Source organism: Sphaeramia orbicularis, chromosome 21 (assembly GCF_902148855.1).
Source record: "Sphaeramia orbicularis chromosome 21, fSphaOr1.1, whole genome shotgun sequence".
Classification (NCBI taxonomy): Eukaryota; Metazoa; Chordata; class Actinopteri; order Kurtiformes; family Apogonidae; genus Sphaeramia; species Sphaeramia orbicularis.
The window spans coordinates 52,371,001-52,383,827 of record NC_043977.1 but is presented as its reverse complement, the minus strand read 5'-3'; the positions used below and the strand labels follow the sequence as shown (position 1 = coordinate 52,383,827).

Genomic DNA, 12,827 nt, shown 5'->3' with positions numbered 1-12,827 from the left:
TTATGCTAGTTATTAGTCATTTCATGGAGATAACATGCAAAACAACCCTTTGTGTCTAACAAAAACAAGTGGTTTACGCTCCAACATGTTAGTGCAGATCAGTTTTATCAAGAACAGCAAAGGGATAGTAATGGTATGAATGTCAGTGTATGGGATGATGCATGAGCATCCACTGTGTGGGCTGATATGGAATTACACCAACCAAACCCATGAATATACAAGAGAACAGCTGGAGAAGAACTGTCCACTGGAGTGACCAGTATGCATGAAAGGGTTAAATCCTGCCTTTGAGCGTCTTCCATCTTTTCCTTTCAGCTCCGTTGTACACAGTGGGCTCCTCCTGTGGACAGAACACGTGCCTAGGGTGACCCCCTGTGGTCCATTAATGCTACAGCATCCCTTCACTTCAGAGCTGGATCCAGTTCATTTCATACACGTTAGAGCTGACGGACTGAAATAAGGACGGCTGGGCGCAGAGTGGTTCAGTAAACAAGGTGTTTATTGAGCGGTTATGGAAAGACACAGTTTGTGCTTGTTTTAACCTGTGAACAAGAAAATCAAGAGCGACAACCCACAGTTCCACTGACTGTTACCACCTGGTATGGATCCATTCAGGGGAGGAGGTGAGGGGGCGGCCGTGGCAAAAGTCCCCCCCCCGATAAGGAGGGAGGAGGCCGGCGTCACGGTAGAAGGACCAGTGTGGACCAAAGGCGCAGCCGCACACACACACACACACACACACGGGGACCACGCACAGCAAAGGACCCCCGGCTGGGTTCAGCTGAAGGCCGGAGCTGGGCAGGAATCTGAAAATGACACAGACGCCGAGGAAGACATGACATCAGTGAAGAACTTCCTCATGACTTCCTCTGAAATTAGAAATACTTTCCCATATTTTAATCAAGCTCTGAATATAAACAGGCAACAGATTATTATTACTTATTTACTTTTTTAATTTTCAACATAAATTGTGTTGTTTTAAAGTGGACTAAGTCACTAAAATTGAAAGCTTTTCATTTGATCATAAACTGATGTTGGCTGTGTGGCTCACCTTGTGATCAGCGCTGACAGATTCCAGAGGTCTGACAGACTCAGGAGTCATGGACCAAACCAGACCACTGTGACACAACACTGATGAGACAGTCAGCATGGCCCATCTGAAATGATAAGATGAAGAATATTAAACCAAACAATGAACATCACAAGCAATGAACAGTGTCCATTAACCCATAAAGGTCCAGCACTACTTTAGTGTCAGCTCACAAATGAATTTTCTTTCTATCTAACCTTTCTTAAGTGATTTATCTCCATTTATTATAATATTGTCTTCTGTACTTTGTATTTTATCGCTATAAATCAGATAGTTTCCTATACTGAATTGACTGATCATGTAGATGTTCATTAAAGCTCAGATTACAGTTGATGGTTCTTCTATCAGAAACAGATCAAACTGAATAAACAGTGTCTTTTTCAGTTCAATCTGTCATTAACTGAACATAAGACCAGTGTGTCCATCCACTGGCACTGATCCAACTCCATGGGTTTGACTGGTGAATCAATGTTGGAGAAGATGACGGTGTTTCCGTGTTCACTACGGAGCCTCTGAGCGTCCAAATGGGTCATATCTGATGACCATGAAAAGATGAAGAACTACATTTTACACCAATTATTGACATGTATTAATAGGATGAGTGGATCAACAGGTATTAAACAGTTTAGATCAGTAGATGGTGTTGGTTGGTGATGGATGTTTGGGTCTTTATGGGTTAATTGACAATATCATAAAGTCCTGAAACATGATAAGATAACTTTATTTATTCCAAAGGTAAATTCACTGAAATCAGTGAGCTCATCTATTTATCAGAGTTATTCAATCTGATGCAGTTACATTTACACCATTTCACTCACATCTACAGTCAGTTTAACTTACAATTTTGGCAAACTTGGCATGCTAGCGCTAGCATGGAGGCTAAACTGGTCCAAAATTCCACATTAGCAAACTCACAGCTCAACAGGACGCTTCTAGGATGAGTGGGGTTATGATCCAAGGCCCAGTTCAACACGTGTGGCCTCCTTCAACTGGTGAATAATAATAATAATAATAATAATAATAATAATAAGGCCATTGCAGTTATAGCGGCAGAGATCAGCTCTGAGTGACATACTATTCCGTAATCTTATCAAAACAATGCTATGGTGAATACGTAGTAAATACAATATTAGACTGTGGGACTTGTTTTTAGTTAAGATTTTAGTGTCTTACATTGCCAAATAAAATTTTCTTTCTTTCTTTCTTTCTTTCTTTCTTTCTTTCTTTCTTTCTTTCTTTCTTTCTTTCTTTCTTTCTTTCTACGTAATTCTTCGTTCATTCATTCGTTTATTCATTGCCTCATATAAGGAAAAGTAGTAATATTTAGGGATTGTTTTTAATTCTAGTTTCTACAGTATGTAACTAGAAAAGCACTCGGAGAGGGCAGACCTCCGCCAAGGCACATCAGTCCGTCCGTTCCCCGATCACCACCAAAATTTAATCATTTGTTCCTTGTGCCATTTCCTGAAAATTTCATTATAATCCTTCCATAACTTTTTGAGTTATCTTACTAACAGACAGACAAACAAACAGACAAACCCCGATGAGAACATAACCTCCTTGGCAGAGGTAAAAAGGAAAAAAACATCAAGCTCTGCAGAAAAGATGATTTCACCTTTAGCCTTTCGTTTCCTGTTTAGAGCTACTTAACTGTTTCCTCCTCAGGTTCATGTGGTAAGGTCATATACTGAACAGTGTAAGACACATGACCATGGACTTTCCAGTTTGAATCATCCTGTTAAACAGGTGTCTACTCAGCACCAGGTACTGGGACAATGCATGTGATTATTCTCTCTTCTCTGGCTGGGTTTTTATGGCTCATTTGTGGATGTATACAAGAAAATTTACTGTCGCAGTAGTTTGAGTTCAGACTGTACTTTGGTTTCACTTTTATTTTCCTTAAACATGATGAAGCCTGCACAGAGACGCTTCCAGCAAAGGAAATCTGTTATTCCTTTTTCACCTAACTTCACCTTGGCAGAGTAAAGGGACTATTTTTGGATTAAATCTGTTCTGATTTGGAGGTAACTAATGGGGGAAAATGTCCAAACGATACCAGGAGGAGCACAGCCCCACAAGGACAGGACTCTGAACAGACAAGTCCGGACCCTCAGGGTTAAGATGGTGCTTTTGGGAAGTTCTGGAGTGGGGAAGTCCAGTCTGGCTGTCCGATTTGCGAAGAATGAGTTCAGAGACACATCACCTACTGTAGGCTGTGAGTTAATGACAGTGTTCTTTGTGAATAACAGTCATATTTATTTATCAATCCCAAAAGGTTATCTGATGAAAAGTTTGGGAGATACAGTACTTTTGTTTCTCTCACATTTGTCCACACAGGAGATTTGTGAGCTCTTTTCCACTACTTACAGTCTTGAAGCTAAATTAAGATAAATGGACTTCTATTTACATTTATATGTACAGTGTGTAGAGAGTTATGATTGTCAACTGAAAGTAACTTTAATGATTCTGCTAACGATTCTGCTTTCATTAGTGTATAATTATGTAAAATATGAATTCTTTAGGTTATAATCAGCAACTTCACCATTAGCCAATCCAATCCAACTTTATTCATAAAGCACTTTAAAAGAACTGCAGTGGATCAAAGTCCTGTACAGAAGAAATAATTGAAACCAAAATAGAAGAATGAAATACAGAATAGATTTAAAGACACAGAAACTGTACAAAAAGGAAAAAGTGCTATACAGAAAAATAAATAAAACCCAAATAAAAGAATAAAATACAAGCTAGATTAAAAAGCCATACAATTAAAAACAACAAAACAAATAAATACATAAAATAGATAAATAAGAACAATAAACCACTACCAAAATAAAAACAATAGAATAAAGATAGTACCTTCAAACATCTCACATGGTTTCAAAAGCTAAGGAGAAAAGATGGGTTTTAAGAAGGGATTTAAAAACAGACAGAGGAAGCCTGTCTGATATGGAGAGACAGATCGTTCCATAGTTTAGGAGCTGCTGCAGCAAAATTAGATATAGACCAGGGGTGTCAAAATCCAGTCCTTGAGGGCTAGTATCCTGCATGTTTTAGATATTTCCCTCTTCCATCACACCTGGAAGCCATTACATCGTTATCAGGCTTCTGCAGAGCATGTTGATGAGCTGATCATTAATTGACCAGGTGTGCTGGAAGAGGGAAATATCTAAAACCTGCAAAATAGTGGCCCTCAAGGACTGGAGTTTTACACCTGTGATATAGACCATTAGAAATGACTAAATACCATGTAAGGACAAAATAGCACTTAACATTTGAGGGTCAGCACAGTGGTGCACTGCCAGCTCATAGCATATTTACACATTAGCTTCAGTTAGGTAATCCTCAAAAATGAAAACTTCTGGTATAATTTAACTATAAATCATGTGTTATGTGTGATATTAGTGGTGGTTATATTTTTTAGAGAAAATCCTTCAAGTTCCACAAGTGTAGAGTAATGTTTCATGTTATATTTCAAAGCAAAATATATAAATATAAATCTCTTTATACTTCCAGTTGTCATTCTACCACTATTACTTATGATCATAAAGAACAGATGGAGTGGATGAAGATTATCAGTAAAGTTAGACTTCTTAAACTAATGAGAGTAAAACTCATTTTGAGGCTCCCTCATATTAGCACATATTAGCACTAATGTTAATTACACTGTCTGCCAAACCAGATCATAGATTCCCCTGATATAAAATATGTTTTTATGAGGTATTTCAGACCTTCACACTTCATATTTAGTTTGTCAGGCCTTTACCTGTGTTGTCCAGTTCAGGTGATGGTGATTAGAGTGATGTCAACACAGTAACATTTGCACTGATGTAAATGGACCAGGAGCTTTAACAGTATTTGAGATGCGATTCTGCTGTGTCTGTCTCTTTAATATTAATTACCTCCGCCAAGGAGGTTATGTTTTTGCCAGGGTTTGTTTGTCTGTCTGTTTGTCTGTCCGTTAGTGTGCAACATAACTCAAAAAGTTATGGACAGATTTTGATGAAATTTTCAGGGTTTGTTGGAAATGGGATAAGGAAGAAATGATTAAATTTTGGGGGTGATCGGGGGTGGGGGGGCCCACGGGGGGGCGCAGACCAGAAAATTTCATCAAAATCTGTCCATAACTTTTTGAGTTATGTTGCACACTAACGGACAGACAAACAGACAGACAGACAGACAGACAAACAAACCCTGGCAAAAACATAACCTCCTTGGCGTGGGGAGGCCCACGGGGGGGGGGCACTGATCAACCTTGGCGGAGGTCTGCGCTCCCCGAGTGCTTCTAGTTGGATCTGTTACAAGTAAATGCCTCCCTATGATAACAACTCTAATCAGTGGAATGAGTTGTATAAATAAAATGAGCTCCCTCTGAACTCTAACTGGTGCCTTATTAAAGGAACATGTTGAACAGGCATACAGGATCCACCTTGTTGACTGTTTGGATCATCATCAGTATCAGCTGATTCATTACTATGAGAGTGACAGGAAAACAAACAAACAAACAAACAAACAAACCTGTCTAATAAATAAATCCATCCTGTTGCCACTGTGCTGTGTGACCTCCAGGCGCTTTCCTGACCCAGGTGGTACATGTGAGTGATGCCAGTCTTCGCTTTGAGATATGGGACACAGCAGGCCAGGAGAAGTATCACAGTGTCACCCCACTTTACTACAGAGGAGCTCATGCAGCACTCTTGGTTTATGATATCAGCAAAAGGGTAAAGGGAAACAAACATGTGAAGAACGGCTTATCTTATCTTGGCAGCTTTATATGGCTTTGTGTCTCTGTCACAATAGGAAACATTCATCCGAGCTCAGCTGTGGCTCAAAGAGCTCGAGAAACACTACATCCCAGGCTCGACTGTCATTTTTCTGATAGGCAACAAAGGAGACTTGGCTTGGGATCGACAAGTCTCAGTGCAGGTAGAGACGATGAAAATCACACTGGCTCAGATTTCCTGTTGTGTATCTTCATAAGTATTTCTGTTTTCTGTGCGTCCTAATACAGGAAGGACAGAATCTGGCCCATGAGAAGGGCTTGTCTTTTATAGAGACGTCAGCTCTGTCAGGGGATCAGGTCAATGAACTCCTGCTAGATGTAGGTAAGTAAAACAACAACACAATGATTTAGAGCAGTGATTCTCAACTGGTGGGTCGTGACCCAACAGTGGGTCGCAACCCGTCTTCAGTGGGTCATGGGCCTTTGTCTGGGCAAAAAATAATGTTAAGAAACAAATCCTGTGCTTTATTTTTTATTGAGCGGAGCACCATCCATTCATACTCCCCAACAGCAGGTGGTGGTAATGTGCGGACCACCAGACATTAGTGATTTTCCACACCACAGATGTCCTTTCCGACCTGGATAAAATTTAGGCTAGTATCAGCAATACCAATCTGATACTGAAACTTTGTACAAATATACTTAATGATTGGGGGAAAAAAAGAGTATTTAAAATCATAACTTCATAAAGAACACAAGACATGAGAGTGATCACACTTTGTTATTTATTTTTAGGTGAATTTTCTTTCTAACAGTCTATTCAGAAATAGTAGTTTCTAAGTTATTATTATTATTATTATTATTATTATTATTGCTTTTTATTTATTTACTTATTTATTACATGAAAGGAAGAATTCAAAACATTCTGAAAGGTTATTCTGTATAATGTACTAAACTCAGGGAGAATAAAATCAGCGTCAGTCTAGTACCACTAGACGGCAGCAGACACCAAACTGAGTACCTCACAGTGAACCGCATAAATGCACATTTCAGTCTGATGTATTGGATTTCTGGTGTAAAAAAATAATCAAGCTTGAACAAAAAAGCATAAAGGGACTGAAGAATAAAAAGCACAAATAAAAAAAGAAAATAATTAAAAGTGGATCTCAGGTGAAAAGCAAACACATTTAACGTCATCAGTGAATAATACACAATAAAGTCAGGTGTTCTGTACAGAGAACTTAGGCTGTATTTTCACTAATAATTATGCACATATAAAATACATTGACAAACAGGTAATGCAGATGGAGTTGATCAACATAAATATAAACACAATGCATTAACACAGTGACCACGGATGATGAAAATATAGTGATCTGACAACAACTATTTGAACTCTAAACAGTTCACGTCTTCAGTGATCCCATTCAGACATTGTGCACATTCATTGATAGTCGATGATAGATTTGTTCCTGTGTGTGTTACTTAGCTAACAGAAGTTTCATCTCAGCCCACAGAGTGTATGAGTGCATTGGAGAGCAGCAGGGTGGTCTGCTGGAGTGGCAGGAGGGTCATCGAGTGGACCTCCAACATACGAACAGGTTCAACCCTTTTGCTTACTGCTGCAGAGTCGGACCCTGACCTCTGCAACTTCTATCTCTCTTTGCTTCTGTCAAAGCTGCACCGGGTCATAGTCTTATACCAGACTTATACCAGACTTACAGACACTTTTATACTAGACATAATCATGTAAAAAACTTCAAATTCAATAAAAATGCACTAATTCTTAACATATAAGTTTCTGCCATTTTCATTTCTGATGCTGCAAAGATCCACACAAATTGTATTCTGAGATGATTCGGTTTCATAATCATAGAACTCAAATCCTGAAACTACCCCCCTACCCCCTACCGTTGAGACATGCTGAGTACATTTCAGTTCACAATTTTTCCATTTATTACAGTGCCCACACTGGTTTCATGCACTCTTCCTCAGTGGGTTGAAAATCAACCTCCAGGAGATTCTAAACCCCACTCAGTCTTAGCACTTGCCAGATGTTGAGTTGAATTTCCTCTCCTCACTGCTACGGTAGTATCTGTCTGTCATTAAATCTAGCAGGGATCCCTCAAATTCACTTCAGTTGATGTGGTTCCTGAAAGATGAACAGACATCCAGCTGTCAAAGATTTTGACAGTTGTGCAATTTGTAATATAGATGTATTTTGTCAATGCTATGAGATACTGTGCTGTTGTTTTGGCAGAAGCATTTATATCATTAAAAGTGGCAACAGAGATACTTAGAAGTGCACTGAACTTTACTGAGATGTTCAGTATATCAGATCTGCACATGCTCGTGTGCTTATGTAAAGTGTTATGACAGGAGATGGTCATTTGTTGTTGTAAGTTATGTTATATAGTGATGCTGCTGTAGAAGAGCAGACGAAAGAACAAGAAGAACTCAGGAGTGATCTTCACTCCTCATAAAAAACTTTATAAAGGCTGTTATCATGGATGTAGACCACAGATACAGGCTTTAGCTTAGAGAAAAAGTTGGCTAATATTAATCAACTATCTGGTCATCAAACAACACATAGTCAACATAAACATCATGTGCATATGCAAGTCTGACATACTGACCTTTGACGTAGCGTGCATTTCAACAATCATAACACAACAATTCATGTGAAAATATACATCAGTCTCTGGTGTTTAGAGTAAAACTGGAGTCAGGATCTGTTTAGCTTAGAATAAAAATGAAGACATCTAATCATCCTCTGTCCAAACTGCAGTTTAACAGAATGTATATTTTTTATTTTTCCTAAACAGATACTTGTCATTTCTTGACGGATGAAAGCAGAACATGGCTACAGCACACAGGCGAACTGATTATGTGAAATACCAGTTTTATTACCCTTATGTTTGAAGAAGCAAAACCGACAAACTGCTTCTTTCTGATTAAATACAAATCTACATAATATCTTTAGATGTTGTCAGCTGCATTATATTCATTTTGGCCAGGCGGATCAACTGCTCTTCATTAAAAAAACACTGCAGTAAATTTGGGTAATTTTGTTTGTGAAGAGAATAACGAACATGTGAACATGAAGACATATGTAACGTATTACAGCAGTTGTTTGTAATATGTTTTACAGTTGTGGAAAAATGGTACATTTTGGGGTGTATAGTTTGGCCATACACTCAGATTAATGCTGAACTTCATTATCTAATATTTAAGTGTACTTGTGCACTCGTGTGTCATTTATCTTAGAGTCTGCTTTCAGAATCAGAATCAGAATTGGAATACTTTATTAATCCCAGGGGGAAATTATTGGGGGTTACAGTCGCTCCATTCAAACACAATAAAAAGAAGCAGGAAAGAAGTTACCAATACAACACATATGTATATCAGCAAATTATACAATATATACTGGGCCAGGGGTCACCAGCCCTGGTCTTTGAGAGCTACTGTCCTGCATGTTTTAGATGTTTCCCTCTTCCAGCACATCTGACGGTCGTTATCAGGCTTCTGCAGAGCTTCATGATAGGCTTATCATTTGAAGCAGGTGTGTTGGACGAGGGATACATCTAAAACATGCAGGATAGTTGCTCTGGAAGACCAGGGTTAGTGACCCCTGTACAAGACAATATATTATCAATATGAAAATCAAAGAAATATACATAATAAGTTTGCAAAAATATAGCTGTGTGTAATTAGAATTATGTAGTTATATGGTGGAATTAAACTGATGGCCACAAGGCAAGGCAAGTTTTTTTGCATAGCACATTTCATGTACAGGACAATTCAAAGTGCTTTACTTAAAACATAAAAGCATCACAGGAGATGGATAAAAATGCATTTAAGATGAGAGAAAGTTAAAATATAAAAACATTAAAATTAAAATAGACATTAAAATCATCAGCAATAAAATGTGATTTTATTGCTGATGACATCTCAGTTGATTTTAGTGGTGATGTTTTCAGTATGTGAATTGTTACCCTGCAACAATAAACAAATACTTGAATAATAAAAACATTAATAATAATAACAACAACAACAACAACAACAACAACAATAATAATAATAATAATAATAATAATAATAATAATAATAATAATAATAATAATAATAATAATATTTGTAATGGGTGGGGCCTATTATAATGCTGCACAGATGACCAATACTGTCCAATCACATGTGAGCTGTCCTTTGAAATGTCTGTGGTAACATCTAATGTGTTGATATAAAAAAAAACAAAAAACAACTACATACACTGGGTGTTTCTGAGGCCAGACATGGCAGACGCCAGTGACATTCAAATGTAAATTAGGGCCATTCACACCTCTGCTGTGAGGTATTAACCCCCGCACTCGCCCTGCATCCCCCATGCCCCCCGCCCCAACTCCATTTCTGGCAGTTTCTGGCATAGCTGAACTTCTCTGTACACTCACGATAATTACTGGGAATCTTTGAAGTTGGCGGGTGTTTACGGGGCCAATAATCTGGTTTTTCATGCAGTGGATCATTTAAAAGACATAATTCAAGACTTTAAGGGAAAGCTGCAGTAAACAATCATGTTTTCAGGCCTGATTTAAATGAGCTGACAGTTTGAGCAGACCTCAGGTATTCAGGAAGTTTGTTCCACAGGTGAGGAGCAGAACAACTGAATGATGCTTCACTTTGTTTGGTTCTGATTTTGGGAACACACAGTAAACCTGGCCCTGATGACCACAGAGGTCTGGATGCTTCATAGGGAACCATCAAGTCTAGGATGTATTTGGGTCCAAGGCCATTCAGTGCTTTGTAGACCAGGAGTAAGATTTTGAACTCTATCCTTTGGCTCACAGGCAGGAATGATGTCCTGTGTGGTTCAGTGGTGCATTTGGGTGGAATCAGTCTATCACTGAATGTACTCCTGTGACCGACCAGAATATCATGGAGTGGGTGAGTGGAGTTGTCCAATATTGTCTTGACTTTGGACAACATTCGCCTCTCTGACAGCCGTACAACATTACTGGCCTTTGTGCAGGATGTTTTTTTTAACTCCATTTCTAAGCTAATGACTGTCTCATTTGTCATGTTTGCTAACAACAAACTACTGCTCCCATCCCAAAATAGACTTCAGCAGAATATTTCAGGCATGTACATGAACATGCACAAATCCTACATTCTGAACCATGAAAGAAACTTTTAAATGGAGAATCACACATATTGACAAACCTAATACCAGTTGAGTACCTCCACACAAAGGCTATAAACAGGCAACCAGCTGACCTGGCTCTCATTTAATGTGCCATATCTTTGCTTATCCTGCGTAAAACAGTGCAACAACACATTGTGATTTTATGGGTTTATGTCTTGGACTCGTGACAAGTAGTGAAGTGCGGCCTTATTTAAGGGACTGTCTTTCATGAACTTCTATATTATGCTTTGCACGACAACCACAAAAAACACAAAAGAGTATCATAATGAATAGGAAGACTCATATCATACCAGCATTGCCCAACATTTTAAGGTGGACCCCCCACCCCCTCACCCCCATTTTGTGGTCACTCACTTGAAGCACTATGTTTTCTCAGTGCACGAAGTTTTTCTCTACAGAACTGTTCCAAGTGTGAGAGTGTGTGTTTTTGTTTTTTCTCCTTTAGTGATCTAAAACATTGCACATAGATGATAAATCTTTCCTGAAAAGGGGCGTTGTTGAACTGATTGAAACCAAGCTTCTGTGCACCCAGAGGGGCTGCTGGTCCTTGTTTGGTTAAAATCCCTCACAGAAACAAAGAAACACCCCACACTGAGAGTAGATATGCAGTAAAAAGAGGAATATGGATTATCTAATTGTCATTATAAGCATAAATCTTGAGAAAAAGAAGCCGCCCTCAGTGCTGTTTTAGATTACGCAGATGTTGTGTAAATCCCAGTGATCTCAGTTAAATACAGCTTTAAAACTGTTAACACTTTGGCTGTTATTTGTACAGTTATAAATATAACCAAAGTGAAGACTATAATGACCAATCCACATCTGCAATTTGTTTGAAGCATTTGTGAAGAGTGCCACTTGCTGTTCTCATACTGATGATGGTCAAAGAGGTCAGTGAAAACAAACATTCTACAAATGCAAAACAATTAACTGAAAAACAGTGTCTCTTGCCAACAGAAATTGCACTACGTTTAAAACACTATGCGCTGGATCTACTAAGATCCCAATTTGTGTGTACTAATTTGCGTGTACAATCTAGAATTTTGTGTGTGGGGTTGAACCGCAGTTTGTGGGTGATTTACTAAGATTGCTTGCGCAAATGGCAACTGGTGCAAAGTGTTCGAGACCGCCCTATTTAAATGAGGATTTTGCGTGCACTACTGGTTGTCACTGGAAAAAGTCCTCTGGGATACGCCAGCACTAATGGTAACAATGTGCTGAAATGATCCAGATGCACGGAAAAATGTAACGTTGGAGGAGTTTTGTCATAGAAGGTATCGCATGACTCCTCCTTGGCCCCAGATCATCCACTAGTTCATCTAGAAGTTCTAAAATGACGTTGCTGGACAGCAGTGCTCGATTCATTTTAGAGGTGGGGGGACCGTGGAGGTTGTTGGATCGACTGTTAGTCACACATAATTTTGTCACACTGTAGCCTAATGTCAGTGCGTATTTTTAATTACAATCATCAGATCAAGTGGAAAAGTCTCAAATATTTTTTCTTCTGTCATTCCCAAAATGTTCACGAGGGTAAAAAAAAAATCATTCTCTGCATCTTGTTTCATTGTTTTGATGTCTCCTTTTTGTGACAATAACCACTTCCATGTGTGCACAGTTACACATCCAAACTATTTGCACTGCCCTTTGAGACGTGTTAAATATAGACGCAGTTTCTATGAGCAAAATTGCTTTCAGGTTTGATGCTTTGCATGTGGTAAATTAATATATTTACATTATCTCCTCCCAGCAAACACAATTAAGTGTAAACTTAATTGTCATCTTACATATAAAACTTGCATATTCTTTGCAGCAAATGTACT

At 38.6% G+C, this 12,827-nt stretch overlaps 1 protein-coding gene across 1 annotated transcript; it reads left to right on the top strand.

Annotated features, from left to right (window-relative positions):
* Positions 1 to 2,961: 2,961 nt before the first annotated feature.
* LOC115412654 (ras-related protein Rab-17-like) lies at positions 2,962 to 8,185 on the top strand. Its single transcript, XM_030125272.1, has 5 exons — positions 2,962 to 3,305; positions 5,657 to 5,808; positions 5,888 to 6,013; positions 6,099 to 6,192; positions 7,321 to 8,185. Exons 1-5 carry the CDS (start codon positions 3,122 to 3,124, stop codon positions 7,449 to 7,451), a joined length of 687 nt encoding a protein of 228 aa, XP_029981132.1. The 5' UTR covers positions 2,962 to 3,121; the 3' UTR covers positions 7,452 to 8,185.
* Positions 8,186 to 12,827: the final 4,642 nt, after the last annotated feature.